This window comes from Oncorhynchus nerka, unplaced genomic scaffold (assembly GCF_034236695.1).
Source record: "Oncorhynchus nerka isolate Pitt River unplaced genomic scaffold, Oner_Uvic_2.0 unplaced_scaffold_2535, whole genome shotgun sequence".
Classification (NCBI taxonomy): domain Eukaryota; kingdom Metazoa; phylum Chordata; class Actinopteri; order Salmoniformes; family Salmonidae; genus Oncorhynchus; species Oncorhynchus nerka.
Genome location: NW_027038788.1, coordinates 15,071 through 37,383, shown reverse-complemented (window position 1 = coordinate 37,383; position 22,313 = coordinate 15,071). Strand labels below are relative to the sequence as shown.

Sequence of the window (22,313 nt, the reverse complement as noted above, 5' to 3'; positions counted from 1 at the left end):
ACTCCAGGCCCTCTCCTCAGCATGGCTCACAGAACAGCAGTAGTCCAACTAGAGGCAGTCTTGTGAAGGGGGAGCTCTTCACTTACCTGGAAGGACAAGTCATTGTTTTCCATCTAAAAGCCATTCTTCCTGTTTGCTGCCGGGCTGGTACTGACTGAGACAGAACTACATTACACCACTGATGCCAGACCACCATAGTGATTTACCAATGTTCCCCAGGAGGAATTCAACACCAGGGTTAGGAAAACTACACCAGGGTGAAAGGCCGTCTCCTCAAACACAGTGCTGGACCAACCAGGGTTTGACTAAACCTCTCTGTCTGGACACAATATTCACCAGAACCTCTGTTCATTCACCAGAACCTCTGTTCATTCACCAGAACCTCTATTCATTCACCAGAACCTCTGTTCATTCACCAGAACCTCTGTGCATTTACCAGAACCTCTGTGCATTTACCAGAACCTCTGTTCATTTACCAGAACCTCTGTTCATTTACCAGAACCTCTATTCATTTACCAGAACCTCTGTTCATTTACCAGAACCTCTATTCATTCACCAGAACCTCTGTGCAGAGCTTTTCTCCAGATAGATATGTGAAATACGTACCTAGTCCCTTCTGTCCAGGGTTCTTGGCGAAGTTGAATGTGAACTGATAGAAGTCTTTAAACTTGGCCGTGTCTTTGACTTCCTGTTCTAGTCTGGGGAGCAGAGCCTTCAGCTTCTCTGGACTGTCACAGCTAGGGGGAGCGCGCACACACACACACACACAGACAGACACAGACACACACACACACACACACACACACACACTCTTATTGGAGTCCAGCTAATACCTGCCCCGACCTCCATTTCAAAATGTTTAGTTGTCCAATAACAACATTTGCTTTCATTCAAAATGTCCATCCTACTGAGCAGCGAACACAACTGCGTGGCGCAGAAAGATGACATCACAGAAAGCTAGCTCACCCCAGCTCGGCCATGCCGTCGAGGAACTCCTTCCTGCTGAACTCACACTGTGTGGCGGCACGGAACTTCCAGGCCACCACCAGAACACTCCTACTGGCCGGGTCCAGGGTGAGGTCATCACAGAACTGCTGGATCCCATCGATACCGATCTTATTGTCATCCTGGGGGTCTGGAGAGGAACAACACAACAACACTGAGACAGGACTACAACACAGAGCTGGTACATTACACATCCTGGGGGTCTGGAGAGGAACAACACTGTGACAGGACTACAACACAGAGCTGGTACATTACACATCCTGGGGGTCTGGAGAGGAACAACACAACAACACTCTCCACCTCTCCCCTCTCCAGTACACACCTGATCCTAACACTCTCCACCTCTCCCCTCTCCAGTACACACCTGATCCTAACACTCTCCACCTCTCCCCTCTCCAGTACACACCTGATTCTAACACTCTCCACCTCTCCCCTCTCCAGTACACACCTGATCCTAACACTCTCCACCTCCATCCCATCTCCCCAGTACACACCTGATCCTAACACTCTCCACCTCTCCCCTCTCCAGTACACACCTGATCCTAACACTCTCCACCTCTCTCCTCTCCTCAGTACACACACCACACCCCCTCTTCCATCCCATCTCCCCAGTACACACACTACACCCCCATCTCCTCTCCCCAGTACACACACTACACCCCCTCTTCCATCCCCTCTCTCCAGTACACACACTACACCCCCTCTCTCCCCAGTACCCTACACCCCCTCTTCCATCCCCTCTCCCCAGTACACCCCCCTTCCATCCCCTCTCCCCAATACACACTACACCCCCTCTTCCATCCCTCTCCCCAGTACACACACTACACCCCCTCTTCCATCCTCTCTCCCTTAGTACACACACTACACCCCCACTTCCATCCTCTCTCCCTAGTACACACACACCCCCTCTTCCATCCTCTCTCCCTAGTACACACACTACACCCCCTCTTCCATCTTCTCCCCTTAGTACACACACTACACCCCTCTTCCATCCTCTGTGCCTTAGTACACACACTACACCCCCTCTTCCATCCCCTCTCCCTAGTACACACACTACACCCCCTCTTCCATCCACTCTCCCTAGTACACACACTACACCCCTCTTCCATCCACTGTCCCTAGTACACACACTACACCCCCTCTTCCATCCTCTCTCCCTAGTACACACACTACACCCCCTCTTCCATCCTCTCTCCCCAGTACACACACTACACCCCCTCTTCCATCCTCTCTCCCTAGTACACACACTACACCCCCACAACCATCCTCTCTCCCCAGTACACACACTACACCCCCTCTTCCATCCTCTCTTCCTAGTACACACACTACACCCCCACAACCATCCTCTCTCCCCAGTACACACACTACACCCCCTCTTCCATCCTCTCTCTCCCTAGTACACACACTACACCCCCACTACCATGCTCTCTTACCTTTGTATCGGTTGTAGAGCTGTTCTAGCTTCTTGCGGTCCACAGAGGTTTTCATGGATTCTTTATAGTAGAGGTCGGGGTTCTGGAAGTAGTTGTCTGTGGCCACCTCTAGTTTCCAGTCATTCTGGGTCAGGCAGTACACAGCTGTCCTCTCCCCAGACTGGGTAAAGGTCATGAACTGACGAACCTTGTCCTTTTGAGACGACTTCAGCTTATGCTGCAGGAGAGGAGACACACACAGTTGAGATAGACAGGTGCACACACACACATATATATACACATACATACATACATACATACACACACACACATATATATACATACATACACACACACATTTACAAAGACTACAAAGAGAGGCAGGTGATCCATCGACCTTTGACCCCCGACAGACTGCTCTTCAGGTCTCCTGCTAAGGCCATCAGGTCAGGTGCAGCAGAAACATGACAGATAAATCCCCCACTACGGAGACTAGTCTGTGACTGTCTGTTGGGGAGCAGGTCGATCTCTCTCTGCAGAACAGCGTCTTTAGACAGACAGGCTTGTCTGAGTTCTGCCAGTCAATGACTGGTGTTCTGTTCAATCCATCCCTTTGACTGGAAACGGGACTTTCTTCACTCCCCAAAATATTATACATCTATATAGAATCATATGGCATGTTTGGGAGCCTGAGGGACAATCCGTTAGAAACGGGAAATACATCGGTGTCGGGATGACCAGATCGTGATGTTAACATTCTGCAGTGATCTAAACGGTGCTCGGGACCGATAACGGAACGGGATTAATAACACACACTGGCAGCGGGCATTACATCACTCATCACCGTGAGCAAGGCACAGAGTGGAAAAAACAACAACAAACGTTTTGCTCCTAGAAACAACGGCGGGGTTGGTACATGACCACGGAGTCCCTTCGAATCAGAACAGAGTGTCTCTGTCGGTGCAGTGCGAGATGGCTATAATCGTGAGAAGACAACTGCCCGCCCGTCTTGCAGACCTGACCCTATCCTCTCGCTCTGGACCCGCCCGATGGTAGCGGGCATTGGCGGCGCCCTCTCCCGCGACCCAGTTCCCACGCCAGCGCGCACGGACAGCCCCTCTGTTCCAACTCAAAGGCGACATACCAACCAGGGAAAAAGGTAAGAGTCGCAAGTGCGGGTGTCCACAATAACAACTGACCTTCCATTTCCCTCATAAATTGCAACAGTGAACGACACACTGGCAATGCGACACTGCCAGAGGACACCCCGTTTCCCCGTTATAGAGAGCTTCATAGCGTGCCTCCCAAAACATTTCCAGCTATACACTTCGTACCATGGGTTTGTTCACTAGTTTATGTTTATCCTTTTGATCTTACCTACCATTTTATCACCCTCTGTTTGGCCAACTTGATATCCCAATGCCCCTTGTACGCCTGCGCGGGAGGTCAGCGCTACCGCAAGGTAAAGTTTGAGGGTCTAAACTGGGACTTGTAGTTCTTGGGATAATCAGTGATCGTGGTCAAGTTGTGGCCTTGTTCTGTGCACTTCTGAACCTAATAACCCTGTACATGGATAGTGATGACATTGTATGCATAATAAACAGTTGCATAAAATGTTAATTATGTAAAATAATGTGATTCATCGCAGGTAAAAATGTACTTGCACAATGCCATTGACTAGCTGTGATGAGTTTATGTTCATGGTCTTTAGAGCTAGTACAGTAGCTAAATAAAGCAGTCAAACAACTTTACAACTGTGTAGATTTTTTCCAAGGGCAGTTACTTGTGAAAAACGCTACTTGATAAAACTACATATCCCAGATATGCGCGCAGATATCCAACCAATCGTTGGGATTTGTTTCGGAAGTGAAGTGAAAAATAACTACAATGTAACATTTTCTTACGGTATCGCAAACTTAATTCACCACAAACAACTTGATTAAAATGTTGTTGACATGTTACGAGAAATTCGACTTCAAATTCTCATTTTGTGGAGCTTACTGTCAATGTTGAAATAGTTTGAAAAGTTCGGATCCGTACTAACGTTAGTTAGTTAGCATTAGCCATTATCAAGCTAACCTAGTAGGCGCGAGCAGGTTTGACAGCTTTCTGCATTCATATCCAACCTTGCTAAAACATCGGGCACGCAAATGTCATTTATAAAGAGCAATAGCGCAATATTGAACAATACATTTGACTCAAATGCATACCTGACAGACGTAGCTAGGCCGTTTGTTGCGGTCAACCGTAAGGGGTCTTGGAAATGCATTAAGTTTGTCGCCCTGTGTGTAGTTGAATGCCTGCTCTAAGGCTCAACGTTGGCTAGAGCTATGTGGCGATTGGGGAGGGGTGGCACTACAAGAGCACGATTGTTTCCCCTCTTCTACTGTGGAGTTTAGGACTGAGAGAGGACGACGTAGCACACTAGCTAGTAGGTAGCTGTCTAACATTTTACCTATTTTATTTATCACGAATTTAAGCTTAAAATAGATAGCGTACCTGCTGAATATGTAATTCAACATTTAAAACCATGATCAGAACACTGTCAGCTGTAATTCCAACCTTTTTTGTCTCTCTCCAGTGAAGGAATGGTCTCTGTACTTCATATGAATATGTAATGATACTGCACAGCTAATGCAACATACTTGTTGGCTAGTTTTGTGTTGTTACGGATGGTTTTCATTATTCAGTGATCTTGGAAATAATTGTATTCCATAAGCCTGTGTGTGTCTACACCTTCATGAACAGTGGTCTCATTGATCAACACAGGTCAGTAGGAGTAGCTGATTCAACCCTGAACTGCGCATGAGGAGGGACATAGGAGGTGTCTGGAATATAAACATAACTAACCCTGACCCATGTACACAAAGGTACTTTGCTGCTAGTATAAATTATAAACTTTTTTTTTTAAAATGGTAAATGGTAAAACCATTTCTGCAGTCTTTGGCCTCCATTTTATTGTTGACTCAGTGTGGCGTGACCTGCTTCTTCCCGGAGCTAGCTCGGGCTGTCAGCTGTGTGTGGTGAGGCAGGTAAGTCAGGTGAGATGTGTTCTTGAAGGATATAGGTCACTGGATACAGGTGTGCCTCATCAAGTAGTTGTTCCTGAGCAGGTATGAGCCCCGCCCCATCCTCTCTATGGAACTAACCTCTCTGGTGATTCCGCTGGCTGGGAAACATCCATATGTTGGGTTTGTTGTCATAGCCTTTCTCTTCTCCTGTCTGCCACCAGCCTCTCTCAGTCCATAGTCTTTATTCTCTCCATTCCTGCTCATAGTCTTTCTTTTCTCTCCTCTCTCTCTCTCTCTCTCTCTCTCTCTCTCCCTCCTACTGACCTCTGCCTCTCTCTCTCTCTCTCTCTCTCTCTCCCTCCATCTCTGCCCCCTCTCCCTCTCTGCCCCCCTCCCTCTCTGCCCCCTCTCCCTCTGCCCCCTCTCCCTCTCTGCCCCTCTCCCTCTCTCTCTCCGTCTCTGCCCCCTCCCTCTCTCCCTCTCTGCCCCTCTCTCCCCCTCCCCCCCCCTCTCTCTGCCTCTCTCTCTCTCTCTCTCTCTCTCTCTCTCTCTCTCTCTCTCTCTCTCTCCCCGTCTCTGCCCCCTCTCTCTCTCTCTCTCTGCCCCCCTCTCCCTCTCTGCCCCTCTCCCTCTCTCTCTCTCTGAAGGGGCAGCAGCAGTAGTAGGTTGGATGCGGGTTGTGTGTGCGGTGCTGTGCCTTGGCCTTGTCGGGGCGCTGCAGCGTGAGCAGGTAGCTCAGCATGCCATCAAGCTGCATCGGGGCAGGAGTGCTGTGGCCAAGCACGCTTGGAGCTGGGTGTCTGATAACTGCCGGCGCCTGGGCAGCCTCATCCGACAGAAGAACACGGCCATTAAGAAGCTAGCTGTGGCTGCAGTCGCTGTGGGGCGAGACCACTCCCTCTCAGACCCAGAGAGACTCTTCCAGGTGGGCGCCAGAGTAAAATGGACCGTTTAGCTCCATACCCTGACCCTAATCCTAACGGACCCTACCTCTAGGTCAATCTAACTATTTTTGGCTCAATATGGTTATTACCTTGTTATTAGAGAGACTAATAACTTGTTATTGCCTTGTTATTAGAGAGACTAATAACTTGTTATTGCCTTGGTATTAGAGAGACTAATAACTTGTTATTACCTTATTTATTAGAGCGCATAATAACTTGTTATTACTTTGTTATTAGAGAGACTAACTTGTTATTAGAGAGCCTAATAACTTGTTATTACCTCGTTATTAGAGAGACTTTCCAGGTGAGCTTTTTAACCCCATCTCACCCTCACCCAGTGCTTAACTTGGACAGGAGCTCACCTGAGCTGAGTAGCGGCACTTCTACTGCTGGAGCTCCTCCACCGTTATAGCAGTGGCTCCCAACTTTTTTCAGTTACTGTTACCGGAGTACCCCTGAAGTATCCCCTCCTGCATTTACCAGTCGGCCTATTACCTCATGTGTCTCCTCAAGTACCCCGTGTGGATAGGCCAAGTACCCCATGTGGATAGGCCAAGTACCCCGTGTGGATAGGCCAAGTACCCCGTGTGGATAGGCCAAGTACCCCATGTGGATAGGCCAAGTACCCAGTGTGGAAAGGCCAAGTACCCCGTGTGGATAGGCCAAGTACCCCTGGTTGGGAACCACTGCTCAATAGAATATTAGCTCAGAAGTGTTGTGGAGCTCCTGCACCTAAATATAAACAGTACCAGCACCAAGTCCAGCACTGCCCTGACCCCACCTCTGACCTGAACCTTCCTCTGGAGTAATATGTTAGTAAACATAACTGAACCCATGTGACCAAGCCACTGTTTAGTCAAAACTGACATTCTAAAACGACTCTTAGCATCCAGATGTGTGTAAATAAAGGAGAGGAACGTACTTTAGAATATTGAGGTGCAACCCTGGTCTCACCCATCTTACCTGGTGCAGCCCTGGTCTCACCCATCTTACCTGGTGCAGCCCTGGTCTCACCCATCTTACCTGGTGCAGCCCTGGTCTCACCCATCTTACCTGGTGCAGCCCTGGTCTCACCCATCTTACCTGGTGCAGCCCTGGTCTCACCCATCTTACCTGGTGCAACCCTGGTCTCACCCATCTTACCTGGTGCAGCCCTGGTCTCACCCATCTTACCTGGTGCAGCCCTGGTCTCACCCATCTTACCTGGTGCAGCCCTGGTCTCACCCATCTTACCTGGTGCAGCCCTGGTCTCACCCATCTTACCTGGTGCAGCCCTGGTCTCACCCATCTTACCTGGTGCAGCCCTGGTCTCACCCATCTTACCTGGTGCAGCCCTGGTCTCACCCATCTTACCTGGTGCAACCCTGGTCTCACCCATCTTACCTGGTGCAACCCTGGTCTCACCCATCTTACCTGGTGCAACCCTGGTCTCACCCATCTTACCTGGTGCAGCCCTGGTCTCACCCATCTTACCTGGTGCAGCCCTGGTCTCACCCATCTTACCTGGTGCATCTTACCCCTGGTCTCACCCATCTTACCTGGTGCAACCCTGGTCTCACCCATCTTACCTGGTGCAGCCCTGGTCTCACCCATCTTACCTGGTGCAACCCTGGTCTCACCCATCTTACCTGGTGCAGCCCTGGTCTCACCCATCTTACCTGGTGCAACCCTGGTCTCACCCATCTTACCTGGTGCAGCCCTGGTCTCACCCATCTTACCTGGTGCAGCCCTGGTCTCACCCATCTTACCTGGTGCAACCCTGGTCTCACCCATCTTACCTGGTGCAGCCCTGGTCTCACCCATCTTACCTGGTGCAGCCCTGGTCTCACCCATCTTACCTGGTGCAACCCTGGTCTCACCCATCTTACCTGGTGCAGCCCTGGTCTCACCCATCTTACCTGGTGCAGCCCTGGTCTCACCCATCTTACCTGGTGCAGCCCTGGTCTCACCCATCTTACCTGGTGCAGCCCTGGTCTCACCCATCTTACCTGGTGCAACCCTGGTCTCACCCATCTTACCTGGTGCAACCCTGGTCTCACCCATCTTACCTGGTGCAACCCTGGTCTCACCCATCTTACCTGGTGCAACCCTGGTCTCACCCATCTTACCTGGTGCAACCCTGGTCTCACCCATCTTACCTGGTGCAACCCTGGTCTCACCCATCTTACCTGGTGCAGCCCTGGTCTCACCCATCTTACCTGGTGCAGCCCTGGTCTCACCCATCCCTGGTCTCACCCATCTTACCTGGTGCAACCCTGGTCTCACCCATCTTACCTGGTGCAACCCTGGTCTCACCCATCTTACCTGGTGCAACCCTGGTCTCACCCATCTTACCTGGTGCACCCATCCCTGGTTCCTCACCATCTTACCTGGTGCAACCCTGGTCTCACCCATCTTACCTGGTGCAACCCTGGTCTCACCCATCTTACCTGGTGCAGCCCTGGTCTCACCCATCTTACCTGGTGCAACCCTGGTCTCACCCATCTTACCTGGTGCAACCCTGGTCTCACCCATCTTACCTGGTGCAACCCTGGTCTCACCCATCTTACCTGGTGCAACCCTGGTCTCACCCATCTTACCTGGTGCAACCCTGGTCTCACCCATCTTACCTGGTGCAACCCTGGTCTCACCCATCTTACCTGGTGCAACCTGGTCTCACCCATCTTACCTGGTGCAACCCTGGTCTCACCCATCTTACCTGGTGCAGCCCTGGTCTCACCCATCTTACCTGGTGCAGCCCTGGTCTCACCCATCTTACCTGGTGCACAGCCCTGGTCTCACCCCTGGTTGTGTCTCAATCTTACCTGGTGCAGCCTGGTCTCACCCATCTTACCTGGTGCAGCCCTGGTCTCACCCATCTTACCTGGTGCACCCTGGTCTCATCTTACCTCTTACCTGGTGCAGCCCTGGTCTCACCCATCTTACCTGGTGCAACCCTGGTCTCACCCATCTTCCTGGTGCAGCCCTGTCTCACCCATCTTACCTGGTGCCCTGGTCTCACCCATCTTACCTGGTGCAGTGGTCTCACCCATCTTACCTGGTGCAACCCTGGTCTCACCCATCTTACCTGGTGCAACCCTGGTCTCACCCATCTTACCTGGTGCCCCTGGTCTCACCCATCTTACCTGGTGCCACCCTGGTCTCACCCATCTTACCTGGTGCAACCCTGGTCTCACCCATCTTACCTGGTGCAACCCTGGTCTCACCCATCTTACCTGGTGCAGCCCTGGTCTCACCCATCTTACCTGGTGCAGCCCTGGTCTCACCCATCTTACCTGGTGCAGCCCTGGTCTCACCCATCTTACCTGGTGCAGCCCTGGTCTCACCCATCTTACCTGGTGCAACCCTGGTCTCACCCATCTTACCTGGTGCAACCCTGGTCTCACCCATCTTACCTGGTGCAGCCCTGGTCTCACCCATCTTACCTGGTGCAGCCCTGGTCTCACCCATCTTACCTGGTGCAGCCCATCTTACCTGGTGCAGCCCTGGTCTCACCCATCTTACCTGGTGCAACCCTGGTCTCACCCATCTTACCTGGTGCAACCCTGGTCTCACCCATCTTACCTGGTGCAACCCTGGTCTCACCCATCTTACCTGGTGCAACCCTGGTCTCACCCATCTTACCTGGTGCAACCCTGGTCTCACCCATCTTACCTGGTGCAGCCCTGGTCTCACCCATCTTACCTGGTGCAACCCATCTTACCTGGTGCAGCCCTGGTCTCACCCATCTTACCTGGTGCAGCCCTGGTCTCACCCATCTTACCTGGTGCAGCCCTGGTCTCACCCATCTTACCTGGTGCAGCCCTGGTCTCACCCATCTTACCTGGTGCAGCCCTGGTCTCACCCATCTTACCTGGTGCAACCCTGGTCTCACCCATCTTACCTGGTGCAACCCTGGTCTCACCCATCTTACCTGGTGCAGCCCTGGTCTCACCCATCTTACCTGGTGCAACCCTGGTCTCACCCATCTTACCTGGTGCAACCCTGGTCTCACCCATCTTACCTGGTGCAACCCTGGTCTCACCCATCTTACCTGGTGCAATCCTGGTCTCACCCATCTTACCTGGTGCAACCCTGGTCTCACCCATCTTACCTGGTGCAGCCCTGGTCTCACCCATCTTACCTGGTGCAGCCCTGGTCTCACCCATCTTACCTGGTGCAGCCCTGGTCTCACCCATCTTACCTGGTGCAATCCTGGTCTCACCCATCTTACCTGGTGCAGCCCTGGTCTCACCCATCTTACCTGGTGCAGCCCTGGTCTCACCCATCTTACCTTCTCTGTCCCATGTCTGCCAAGTGCACAGTCTGGATGTGTTCCTGGTTGTGTTCCTGGTTGTGTTCCAGGTTGTGTTCCAGGATGTGTTCCAGGTTGTGTTCCAGGATGTGTTCCAGGTTGTGTTCCAGGATGTGTTCCTGGATGTGTTCCAGGATGTGTTCCAGGTTGTGTTCCAGGATGTGTTCCTGGTTGTGTTCCAGGATGTGTTCCTGGTTGTGTTCCTGGTTGTGTTCCAGGATGTGTTCCTGGTTGTGTTCAATAATAATAATAATAATGATAATGACTGGGACGGCACAAATAGAATGGCATCAAACACCTGGAAACCATGGAAACCATGTGTTTGATGTATTTGATAGCATTCCACTGATTCCACTCCTGTCATTACCACGAGCCCGGTCTACCCCGTAAGGTGCCCACAGCTTCCTGGTGCATGGTGTACAGAAGGGTCCTAGTCTAGTGTCCTCTCTCTTCTCTCTCCCCTGTCCAAGGGTCCTAGTCTAGTGTCCTCTCTCTTCTCTGGATCCCCCGTCCAAGGGTCCTAGTCTAGTGTCCTCTCTCTGCTCTCTCCCCAAAGGGTCCAGTGTCTCTCTCTTCTCTCTCCCCCGTCCAAGGGTCCTAGTCTAGTGTCCTCTCTCTTCTCTCTCCCCCGTCCAAGGGTCCTAGTCTAGTGTCCTCTCTCTTCTCTCTCCCCCGTCCAAGGGTCCTAGTCTAGTGTCCTCTCTCTTCTCTCTCCCCCGTCCAGGTTCACACTCTGGAGGTGTTCCAGAAGGAGCTGAATGAGAGCGAACGCTCAGTCTTCCAGGCGGTGGTGGGCCTGCAGAGGGCGCTGCAGGGAGACTACAGGGACGTGGTCAACATGAAGGAAAGCAGCCGTCAGAGACTGGAGGCCCTCAGAGAAGCAGCCATTAAGGTGAGGGCAGGAGGTGCAGAGCAGCCATTAAGGTGAGGGCAGGGGGAGCAGAGCAGCCATTAAGGTGAGGGCAGGAGGAGCAGAGCAGCCATTAAGGTGAGGGCAGGAGGAGCAGAGCAGCCATTAAGGTGAGGGCAGGAGGAGCAGAGCAGCCATTAAGGTGAGGGCAGGAGGAGCAGAGCGGCCATTAAGGTGAGGGCAGGAGGAGCAGAGCAGCCATTAAGGTGAGGGAGCAGGAGGAGCAGAGCAGCCATTAAGGTGAGGGCAGGAGGAGCAGAGCAGCCATTAAGATGAGGGCAGGAGGAGCAGAGCAGCCATTAAGGTGAGGAGAGCAGGAGGAGCAGAGCAGCCATTAAGATGAGGGCAGGAGGAGCAGAGCAGCCATTAAGGTGAGGAGAGCAGGAGGAGCAGAGCAGCCATTAAGATGAGAGCAGGAGGAGCAGAGCAGCCATTAAGATGAGGGCAGGAGGAGCAGAGCAGCCATTAAGGTGATGAGAGCAGGAGGTGAGGAGAGGAGAAACTTGGTTTTGATAGGAAGGTAGTGAATGTGATTAGTCGGTCTCCGTGGTAACAGCCGGGCAGAAAGGTTCTGCATTCTGACCAGCTGGAGAGGCTATAACTCTTATCTCTGATTGGATGAGCCAGAGCAGGGGCAAGTGGGGCACAGCATTACTCTGCAAAATACACTGCTATCTGTGGAGGCCAGATCCGTGTGTGTGTGTGTGTGCGTGTGTGCGTGTGTGTGTTTGCCTAATATATATGGCTGTGTTTGTGTCTGTCTGGACAAAACTACATGCATTTTAAAAACATTTTTGCAGTGGGGACAATAACATTTAGAACTTTCAAAAATATATATACTTTATTAAGGAAAAACATTTTCCATATTTTTTTCATTTTTAATGTTTATGTTTATCACACATAATATAATGTGAAAGTCGGCATGTAGACATTAATACATGCATTTCTATGGCTCCACAATATTTTGTACACCGGCGGGGGGGTGTCAAGATGGAGGGGCGATGGCTTCAACACAGCGCCCCCTGTTGTTCATCTAGTGTATGTATAAATTATTGGTCTGACAGCCTTTTTCTGCCCATCTATGTCTGACTTTCTGTGCTTTCTCTGTCTCTTTCTCTGTCTGTTTCTCTCTGTCTCTTTCTCTCTGTCTCTTTCTCTCTGTCTGTTTCTCTCTGTCTCTTTCTCTCTGTCTGTTTCTCTCTGTCTGTTTCTCTCTGTCTGTTTCTCTCTGTCTGTTTCTCTCTGTCTGTTTCTCTCTGTCTCTTTCTCTCTCTGTCTCTTTCTCTCTGTCTGTTTCTCTCTGTCTCTTTCTCTGTCTGTTTCTCTGTCTCTGTCTGTTTCTCTCTCTCTCTCTCTCTGTCTGTTTCTCTCTCTCTCTCTGTCTGTTTCAACAATCTCTGTCTGTTTCTCTCTCTCTCTGTCTCTCTCTCTCTGTCTCTCTTCTCTGCAACCTCTGTCTAGTTTCTCTGTCTCTGCCTCTCCTCTCTGTCTGTGTTCAGGTTCAGCAGGAGTATGTAGAGCTGGTAGCAGCAGAGAAGCACCAGGTGGAGGCTGTGAAGAGTGCCCTGGCCCAGAACAAGACCCTGTCCATGTTCTGGATGAGATCCTCGAGGACGTCAGGAGACTGGTTCATCTGGAGGAACAATAACAGACATCAAACCACGCCTATAGAGGACAACAATAAACAGGTTCATCAACAACAACAACACATAGTTCATATCTTTGATACCATTCCAGGACCACGCCTTCGACAACAATAAACAGGTTCATCAACAACAACAACAAACATAGGTCATAGAGGACAACAATAAACAGGTTCATCAACAACAACAACAAACATAGGTCATATGGTGGACAACGTCTTTGACGACAAACGGGTCAGAATAGGAGTGCTGATCTAGGATCAGTCTCCCTTTTAGAGCATAATGAATCAGACTGTTTGGACAGGGAGGACCTGATCCCAGATCAGCAGTCTGAGAGGCTGTATAAAGACAGGCCCTGATGTGCTGCGTTGGGGCTGTTATGTATTGTATTAAAGGCTATACCAGTAGAGTTATTATCAGGATTGTGATCAGATGAATGGAGTGCACGTAGCCAACGTGGAGGCGGTGCTGAGAGTGGAGGAGGAGGAGGAAGACGGAGGGAAAAGAAGAAGGAACGCGTCAAGGAGAGGTGGAGAGGTGGAGGACGACGTGGGGCTGAGCATGCTCATCGACTCCCAGAACAACCAGTATGTTCTGACCAAGCCCAGAGACTCCACCATGCCCCGCTCCGATCAACACTTCATCAAGGTCAGTACCAACTTTAACCCCTGAACACTAATGGTCCTATACATATAAAGACTGTCCTGAGTCCAGCTGTAATCTGACTATATGAAGACTGTCCTGAGTCCAGCTGTAATCTGACTATATGAAGACTGTCCTGAGACTCCAGCTGTAATCTGACCATATGAAGACTGTCCTGAGACTCCAGCTGTAATCTGACTATATGAAGACTGTCCTGAGACTCCAGCTGTAATCTGACTATATGAAGACTGTCCTGAGACTCCAGCTGTAATCTGACTATATGAAGACTGTCCTGAGACTCCAGCTGTAATCTGACTATATGAAGACTGTCCTGAGACTCCAGCTGTAATCTGACTATATGAAGACTGTCCTGAGACTCCAGCTGTAATCTGACTATATGAAGACTGCCCTGAGACTCCAGCTGTAATCTGACTATATGAAGACTGTCCTATGAGTCCAGCTGTAATCTGACCATATGAAGACTGTCCTGAGACTCCAGCTGTAATCTGACCATATGAAGAATGTCCTGAGTCCAGCTGTAATCTGACTATATGAAGACTGTCCTGAGACTCCAGCTGTAATCTGACCATATGAAGACTGTCCTGAGACTCCAGCTGTAATCTGACTATATGAAGACTGTCCTGAGACTCCAGCTGAAATCTGACCATATGAAGACTGTCCTGAGACTCCAGCTGTAATCTGACTACATGAAGACTGTCCTGAGACTCCAGCTGTAATCTGACTATGAAGACTGTCCTGAGACTCCAGCTGTAATCTGACCATATGAAGACTGTCCTGAGACTCCAGCTGTAATCTGACTATATGAAGACTGTCCTGAGACTCCAGCTGTAATCTGACTATATGAAGACTGTCCTGAGACTCCAGCTGTAATCTGACCATATGAAGACTGTCCTGAGACTCCAGCTGTAATCTGACTATGAAGACTGTCCTGAGACTCCATCTGTAATCTGACTATATGAAGACTGTCCTGAGACTCCAGCTGTAATCTGACCATGGAAGACTGTCCTGAGACTCCAGCTGTAATCTGACTCAAGACTGTCCTGAGACTCCAGCTGTAATCTGACTATAGCCCAAGACTGCCCTGAGACTCCAGCTGTAATCTGACTATATGAAGACTGTCCTGAGACTCCAGCTGTAATCTGACCATATGAAGACTGTCCTGAGACTCCAGCTGTAATCTGACCATATGAAGAATGTCCTGAGTCCAGCTGTAATCTGACTATATGAAGACTGTCCTGAGACTCCAACTGTAATCTGACTATATAAAGACTGTCCTGAGACTCCAACTGTAATCTGACCATATAAAGACTGTCCTGAGACTCCAGCTGTAATCTGACTATATGAAGACTGTCCTGAGACTCCGGCTGTAATCTGACCATATGAAGACTGTCCTGAGACTCCAGCTGTAATCTGACTATATCTCTCTCTCTGTCCTGAGACTCCAGCTGTAATCTGACCATATGAAGACTGTCCTGAGACTCCAGCTGTAATCTGACTATATGAAGACTGTCCTGAGACTCCAGCTGTAATCTGACTATATGAAGACTGTCCTGAGACTCCAGCTGTAATCTGACTATATGAAGACTGTCCTATGAGTCCAGCTGTAATCTGACCATATGAAGACTGTCCTGAGACTCCAGCTGTAATCTGACCATATGAAGAATGTCCTGAGTCCAGCTGTAATCTGACTATATGAAGACTGTCCTGAGACTCCAGCTGTAATCTGACCATATGAAGACTGTCCTGAGACTCCAGCTGTAATCTGACTATATGAAGACTGTCCTGAGACTCCAGCTGTAATCTGACCATATGAAGACTGTCCTGAGACTCCAGCTGTAATCTGACTACATGAAGACTGTCCTGAGACTCCAGCTGTAATCTGACCATATGAAGACTGTCCTGAGACTCCAGCTGTAATCTGACTATATGAAGACTGTCCTGAGACTCCAGCTGTAATCTGACTATATGAAGACTGTCCTGAGACTCCAGCTGTAATCTGACTATATGAAGACTGTCCTGAGACTCCAGCTGTAATCTGACCATATGAAGACTGTCCTGAGACTCCAGCTGTAATCTGACTATATGAAGACTGTCCTGAGACTCCAGCTGTAATCTGACTATATGAAGACTGTCCTGAGACTCCAGCTGTAATCTGACCATATGAAGACTGTCCTGAGACTCCAGCTGTAATCTGACTATATGAAGACTGTCCTGAGACTCCAGCTGTAATCTGACTATATGAAGACTGTCCTGACTCCAGCTGTAATCTGACTATATGAAGACTGTCCTGAGTCCAGCTGTAATCTGACTATATGAAGACTGTCCTGAGACTCCAGCTGTAATCTGACTATATGAAGACTGTCCTGAGACTCCAGCTGTAATCTGACCATATGAAGACTGTCCTGAGACTCCAGCTGTAATCTGACTATATGAAGACTGTCCTGAGACTCCAGCTGTAATCTGACCATATGAAGACTGTCCTGAGACTCCAGCTGTAATCTGACTATATGAAGACTGTCCTGAGACTCCAGCTGTAATCTGACTATATGAAGACTGTCCTGAGACTCCAGCTGTAATCTGACCATATGAAGACTGTCCTGAGACTCCAGCTGTAATCTGACTATATGAAGACTGTCCTGAGACTCCAGCTGTAATCTGACCATATGAAGACTGTCCTGAGACTCCAGCTGTAATCTGACTATATGAAGACTGTCCTGAGACTCCAGCTGTAATCTGACTATATGAAGACTGTCCTGAGACTCCAGCTGTAATCTGACTATATGAAGACTGTCCTGAGACTCCAGCTGTAATCTGACCATATGAAGACTGTCCTGAGACTGTCCTGAAGTCCAGCTGTAATCTGACCATATGAAGACTGTCCTGAGACTCCAGCTGTAATCTGACCATATGAAGACTGTCCTGAGACTCCAGCTGTAATCTGACTATATGAAGACTGTCCTGAGACTCCAGCTGTAATCTGACCATATGAAGACTGTCCTGAGACTCCAGCTGTAATCTGACTATATGAAGACTGTCCTGAGACTCCAGCTGTAATCTGACCATATGAAGACTGTCCTGAGACTCCAGCTGTAATCTGACTATATGAAGACTGTCCTGAGACTCCAGCTGTAATCTGACTATATGAAGACTGTCCTGAGACTCCAGCTGTAATCTGACCATATGAAGACTGTCCTGAGACTCCAGCTGTAATCTGACTATATGAAGACTGTCCTGAGACTCCAGCTGTAATCTGACTATATGAAGACTGTCCTGAGACTCCAGCTGTAATCTGACCATATGAAGACTGTCCTGAGACTCCAGCTGTAATCTGACTATATGAAGACTGTCCTGAGACTCCAGCTGTAATCTGACTATATGAAGACTGTCCTGAGACTCCAGCTGTAATCTGACTATATGAAGACTGTCCTGAGTCCAGCTGTAATCTGACTATATGAAGACTGTCCTGAGTCCAGCTGTAATCTGACTATATGAAGACTGTCCTGAGACTACAGCTGTAATCGGACTATATGAAGACTGTCCTGAGACTCCAGCTGTAATCTGACCATATGAAGACTGTCCTGAGTCCAGCTGTAATCTGACTATATGAAGACTGTCCTGAGACTCCAGCTGTAATCTGACCATATGAAGACTGTCCTGAGTCCAGCTGTAATCTGACTATATGAAGACTGTCCTGAGACTCCAACTGTAATCTGACTATATAAAGACTGTCCTGAGACTCCAACTGTAATCTGACCATATAAAGACTGTCTTGAGACTCCAGCTGTAATCTGACTATATGAAGACTGTCCTGAGACTCCAGCTGTAATCTGACCATATGAAGACTGTCCTGAGACTCCAGCTGTAATCTGACTATATGAAGACTGTCCTGAGACTCCATCTGTAATCTGACTATATGAAGACTGTCCTGAGACTCCAGCTGTAATCTGACTATATGAAGACTGCCCTGAGACTCCAGCTGTAATCTGACTATATGAAGACTGTCCTATGAGTCCAGCTGTAATCTGACCATATGAAGACTGTCCTGAGACTCCAGCTGTAATCTGACCATATGAAGAATGTCCTGAGTCCAGCTGTAATCTGACTATATGAAGACTGTCCTGAGACTCCAGCTGTAATCTGACCATATGAAGACTGTCCTGAGACTCCAGCTGTAATCTGACTATATGAAGACTGTCCTGAGACTCCAGCTGTAATCTGACCATATGAAGACTGTCCTGAGACTCCAGCTGTAATCTGACTACATGAAGACTGTCCTGAGACTCCAGCTGTAATCTGACCATATGAAGACTGTCCTGAGACTCCAGCTGTAATCTGACTATATGAAGACTGTCCTGAGACTACAGCTGTAATCTGACTACATGAAGACTGTCCTGAGACTCCAGCTGTAATCTGACCATATGAAGACTGTCCTGAGACTCCAGCTGTAATCTGACTATATGAAGACTGTCCTGAGACTCCAGCTATAATCTGACTATATAAAGACTGTCCTGAGACTCCAGCTGTAATCTGACCATATGAAGACTGTCCTGAGACTCCAGCTGTAATCTGACCATATGAAGACTGTCCTGAGACTCCAGCTGTAATCTGACTATATGAAGACTGTCCTGAGACTCCAGCTGTAATCTGACTATATGAAGACTGTCCTGAGACTCCAACTGTAATGTGACCAAATGGGTCTTCAAATGAAATTACAATTTTGCACAATTCTAATCTGTGTCCCTGTGGTGTCCTGTCCTGTTGTCTGTGATTGGCTGGTCAGGACCTGGTCTCCGTAGTGATGCTGTCTCTGCCATGTGGTTGGCTGTGCACTATGATGGGCCTGCCCCCCATGTTTGGTTACATCGTCTGTGGAGTCCTCCTGGGTCCCTCTGGACTCAACAGCATCAAGGTGAGACATGCAACAGTGTCTGCCTGTCTCTCTGTCTGTCTGTCTGCCTCTGTCTGCCTGTCTGCCTGTCTTTCTGTCTGTCTCTCTGCCTGTCTGCCTCTGTCTGCCTGTCTGTCTGTCTCTCTGCCTGTCTGTCTGCCTCTGTCTGCCTCTGTCTGCCTGCCTGTCTGTCTGTGTGTCTGTCTGTCTGTGTGTCTGCCTGTCTGTGTGTCTGCCTGCCTGTCTGTGTGTCTGCCTGTGTGAGAGAGAGTAATGTATCTCTGTGCAGTCTATGGTGCAGGTAGAAACGCTGGGAGAGTTGGGAGTGTTCTTCACTCTCTTCGTGGTCGGTCTCGAGTTCTCCCCAGAGCGACTTCGGAAGGTAGGCTGCCTAGTGTTGCATTCAACCCCCCCCCCCCCCCCTCACACACACACACACACACACACACAGAGGTATTTTCCATCAGATATTAGCCTACATTCTTGAAATAGCAAAAACTATTAAAGGCCCAGTGCAGACATAAACGTGAATTCCCTGTGTTTTATATGTATTTCCACACTATGAGGGTGGAATGATACTGTGAAGTTGATGATGATGATGATGCCCTTCTAGTGGAACAGCTGTTTAGAACCACTGCCTGTTTTGGTGGGATGGAGTTTTGATCTGCCGGGTGACATCACCAGACAGGAAAGGACTTAACACTGGTGTGAAGTGTGTAACTCTGACCTACATTTTCACAGTGGGACTCAGAAACCCACATTCTTACATTCTTTCACCAACTCCGTCTCAGCAGAGAGCGACGTCTAACTCTCTCTCCTCTTCATTTCGCTATCTGTTTATCACACATTTCCTAATCAGTCTTCCTGCTTCCCTCCCTCCCTCACTCTCTCCCTGGCCTCCCTCCCTCTCTCGCGCTCTCTCTCTCTCTCTCCCTGGCCTCCCTCCCTCTCTTGCGCTCTCTCGCTCTCTCTCTCTCTCCCTCCCTCACTCTCTCTCCCTGGCCTCCCTCCCTCTCTCTCTCCCTCTCTCCTCCCCCTCTCTCTCTCTCTCCCTGGCCTCCCTCCCTCTCTTGCGCTCTCTCACTCTCTCTCTCTCTCCCTCCCTCACTCTCTCTCCCTGGCCTCCCTCCCTCTCTCTCTCCCTCTCTCCCTCCCTCTCTCTCTCTCTCCCTGGCCTCCCTCCCTCTCTTGCGCTCTCTCACTCTCACTCTCTCTCCCTGGCCTCCCTCCCTCTCTCTCTCCCTGGCCTCCCCCTCCTCTCTCTCTCTCTCCCTCTCTTCTCTGGAACGTGATAATTATATTGTGTTCATTTCAAGAGATGAAGACCATTTTATATGCGTGGACGTGTTCAACTATTCTTGTCACAAGAATGGTAAACAAACTAACATTTGACCAACGGGGACATTTTGTTGGTCCCCATGAGTTTAAATGCTATTTCTAGGGGGTTTAAGGTTAAGGTTAGAATTAGTGTTAGGTTTAAGAGCTAGGGTTAGTTTTAGGGTTAGGAGCCAGGGTTAGGTTTTTTGGTTAAGGTTGGGGTTGGGTAAGGGTAAGAGTACGGGTTAGGTTTTTGGGTTAAGGTTAGGGTAAGGGTAAGAGTACGGGTTAGGTTTTTGGGTTAAGGTTAGGGTAAGAGTACGGGTTAGGTTTTTGGGTTAAGGTTAGGGTAAGAGTACGGGTTAGGTTTTTGGGTTAAGGTTAGGGTAAGAGTACGGGTTAGGTTTTTGGGTTACGGTTGGGGTAAGGGTAAGAGTACGGGTTAGGTTTTTGGGTTAAGGTTAGGGTAAGGGTAAGAGTACGGGTTAGGTTTTTGGGTTAAGGTTAGGGTAAGAGTAAGAGTACGGGTTAGGTTTTTGGGTTAAAGTTAGGGTAAGAGTACGGGTTAGGTTTTTGGGTTAAGGTTAGGGTAAGAGTAAGAGTACGGGTTAGGTTTTTGGGTTAAAGTTAGGGTTAGAGTACGGGTTAGGTTTTTGGGTTAAGGTTAGGGTAAGAGTACGGGTTAGGGAAAATAGGATTTTGAATGTGATTGAATTGTGTGTCCCCACCAGATTAGCTGTACAAGACTGTGTGTGTGTATTTAACATGTGTGTACTGTCCTATGTGTGTGTGCAGGTGTGGAAGATCTCTGTGCAGGGTTCATGCTACCTCAGTCTGTTGATGGTGGCTACAGGGCTGCTGTGGGGTCAGGTGCTGCATATCCGTCCCACCCAGACCGTCTTCATCTCCTCCTGTCTCTCTCTATCCTCCACACCACTGGTCTCACGCTTCCTGGCTGGGGGCGCCCGCGCTGACAAGGACGGTACGGAGACTACGTGTGTGTGTGTGTGTCTGTGTCTTTGTGTGTGTCTGTGTCTCTGTGTGTGTCTGTGTTGCTGTGTTGCTGTGTGTGTCTGTGTGTGTGTGTGTGTGTGTGTGTGTGTGTGTGTGTGTGTGTGAGACAGAGCGAGAGAGAGACTTGACTTCCAATGCTCTTTATTTTAATGTTAAAGAACCACCTGTCTTTAAATGAGTAACTGGCTACAAACATTAAAACTGTGTGTGTGTGTGTATGTTTGTGCGTGGTGTGTGTGTATGTTTGTGCGTGGTGTGTGTGTGTGTGTGTGTGTAGGGGAGCTGGACTACAGCAGTGTTCTCCTGGGGATGTTGGTAATGCAGGATGTTCAGCTGGGTCTGTTCATAGCCGTCATGCCCACCCTCATACAGGTGTCATCTGGCCACCTGGACAGGTGAGCACACACACACACACACACACACACACACACACACACACACACACACACACACACACAGCTATATATGCACTAGACACACCCTGTCCCAAAACTCAACTCATGCTAGTAAGGTATGTAGTTCTAATGTTTAATACTGTTGTGTCCTGTCTTCTGAGGGTCCTGTCTTGTCTTCTGAGGGTTCTGTCTTCTGAGGGTCCTGTCTTGTCTTCTGAGGGTTCTGTCTTCTGAGGGTCCTGTCTTCTGAGGGTCCTGTCCTATGTTCTGTCTTCTGAGGGTCCTGTTCTGTCTTCTGAGGGTCCTGTCCTGTGTTCTGTCTTCTGAGGGTCCTGTCCTGTCTTCTGAGGGTCCTGTTCTGTCTTCTGAGGGTCCTGTTCTGTCTTCTGAGGGTCCTGTTCTGTCTTCTGAGGGTCCTGTTCTGTCTTCTGAGGGTTCTGTCTTCTGAGGGTCCTGTTCTGTCTTCTGAGGGTCCTGTCCTGTGTTCTGTCTTCTGAGGGTCCTGTCCTGTCTTCTGAGGGTTCTGTCTTCTGAGGGTCCTGTTCTGTCTTCTGAGGGTCCTGTCCTGTGTTCTGTCTTCTGAGGGTCCTGTTCTGTCTTCTGAGGGTCCTGTCCTGTGTTCTGTCTTCTGAGGGTCCTGTCCTGTGTTCTGTCTTCTGAGGATCCTGTCCTGTGTTCTGTCCTCCTAGCCCAGGTCCTGTTCTCGCTGTAAACCAGTGTTCTGTGTTGTGAGGCTGGTGTTCTGTGTTCTATCCTGTGTTCTGTAGTGTCCTGTTTGGAGGTCTGCACGTCCTCCTGCTCCTGTCCCAGGTCCTGT

At 49.5% G+C, this 22,313-nt stretch overlaps 1 protein-coding gene and 1 pseudogene across 1 annotated transcript in view; one reads left to right on the top strand and one right to left on the bottom strand.

The window, feature by feature from the left end:
* Positions 1–544: 544 nt before the first annotated feature.
* LOC115115902 (DCN1-like protein 2) lies at positions 545–4,686 on the bottom strand (annotated as a pseudogene).
* Positions 4,687–4,759: 73 nt separating this feature from the next.
* LOC115116190 (transmembrane and coiled-coil domain-containing protein 3-like) overlaps positions 4,760–22,313 on the top strand; it is a 27,607-nt gene continuing 10,053 nt past the window's right edge. Inside the window, 12 exon segments of the mRNA XM_065014595.1 lie at positions 4,760–4,848; positions 5,187–5,287; positions 6,076–6,353; positions 11,391–11,558; positions 13,076–13,168; positions 13,171–13,220; positions 13,307–13,340; positions 13,652–13,867; positions 18,663–18,791; positions 19,060–19,152; positions 20,883–21,069; positions 21,379–21,496. Of these exon segments, the coding sequence (XP_064870667.1) occupies positions 6,099–6,353; positions 11,391–11,558; positions 13,076–13,168; positions 13,171–13,220; positions 13,307–13,340; positions 13,652–13,867; positions 18,663–18,791; positions 19,060–19,152; positions 20,883–21,069; positions 21,379–21,496 (1,343 nt within the window). The 5' untranslated portion in view covers positions 4,760–4,848; positions 5,187–5,287; positions 6,076–6,098.